Raw genomic sequence first — 723 nt, 5'->3', positions numbered from 1 at the left:
TGACCTTCAACAAAAATCTTACTTTCATTAGATACCCCTAACAGTATATCTAAAATCCCATGACCTTGGCCTTTTGACATAAGTTCAGTCTCTGATTGGCGCTAGCAGAGACTGCTACTCGTTTGGGGAGTTCCTCACATCCTTGGCCTTATCCTTATTGTTGTGCCAATTTCCCCGGGACCTATTATATCCACCTCGGCCCCGACCTTTGTTGTTTTGACCTGACCTCTGACTATCTTGACCCGACCTCTGACTGTTACCCGAGGATCGATTACCAAGTTTGTCCAAGATTTTATCAAACTTACCCTCTATCTGAGAACTAAGTTTTTCCTCTAGGCTTTTTAACTTCTGGTCAAATTTTTTTTCTATGTCCCCTACAGCTGCAACCTGTTGCTCAGATTCAGCATTAACTACATGCTGGTGTCCCTTTTTCGTTTGACTAGCCCCTGTAGCTGTACCAGTAGAGAAAGTTAAACTTAACTCCTTCTCTACCACCCGGATTTCCCTTAATAGCTCACTGTAGCCTGTCAAGGTGTCATATTTATGACGAGTCTGACTCTTTAGTTTGTCAGAACTAAGGGATGTCCAGAACTTGTGTCGCATCAGGTCATTTTTTGACGACTTATGGAGAGAGCCATTTTCCAATGCTGGTTGTAGCAACGACTCTAGTCTACAGCCAAATGCGGTGGCGGATTCATTTGGTTTCTGCGAAGAATTGAAAAA

General features: G+C 43.2%; 1 protein-coding gene across 1 annotated transcript in view; it reads right to left on the bottom strand.

Moving 5' to 3' along the window:
• Positions 1–114: 114 nt before the first annotated feature.
• The window catches only part of LOC110440909, a 1,180-nt gene continuing 571 nt past the window's right edge, over positions 115–723 (bottom strand). Inside the window, exon 2 of the mRNA XM_021484024.1 lies at positions 115–705. Within this exon, the coding sequence (XP_021339699.1) occupies positions 115–705 (591 nt within the window). The remainder of the gene's footprint in view (positions 706–723) is intronic.

The sequence above is a fragment of the Mizuhopecten yessoensis genome, unplaced genomic scaffold (assembly GCF_002113885.1).
Source record: "Mizuhopecten yessoensis strain PY_sf001 unplaced genomic scaffold, ASM211388v2 scaffold713453, whole genome shotgun sequence".
NCBI lineage: Eukaryota > Metazoa > Mollusca > Bivalvia > Pectinida > Pectinidae > Mizuhopecten > Mizuhopecten yessoensis.
The sequence above is the reverse complement of the archived record's forward strand: the minus strand, read 5'-3'. Positions and strand labels throughout refer to the sequence as shown.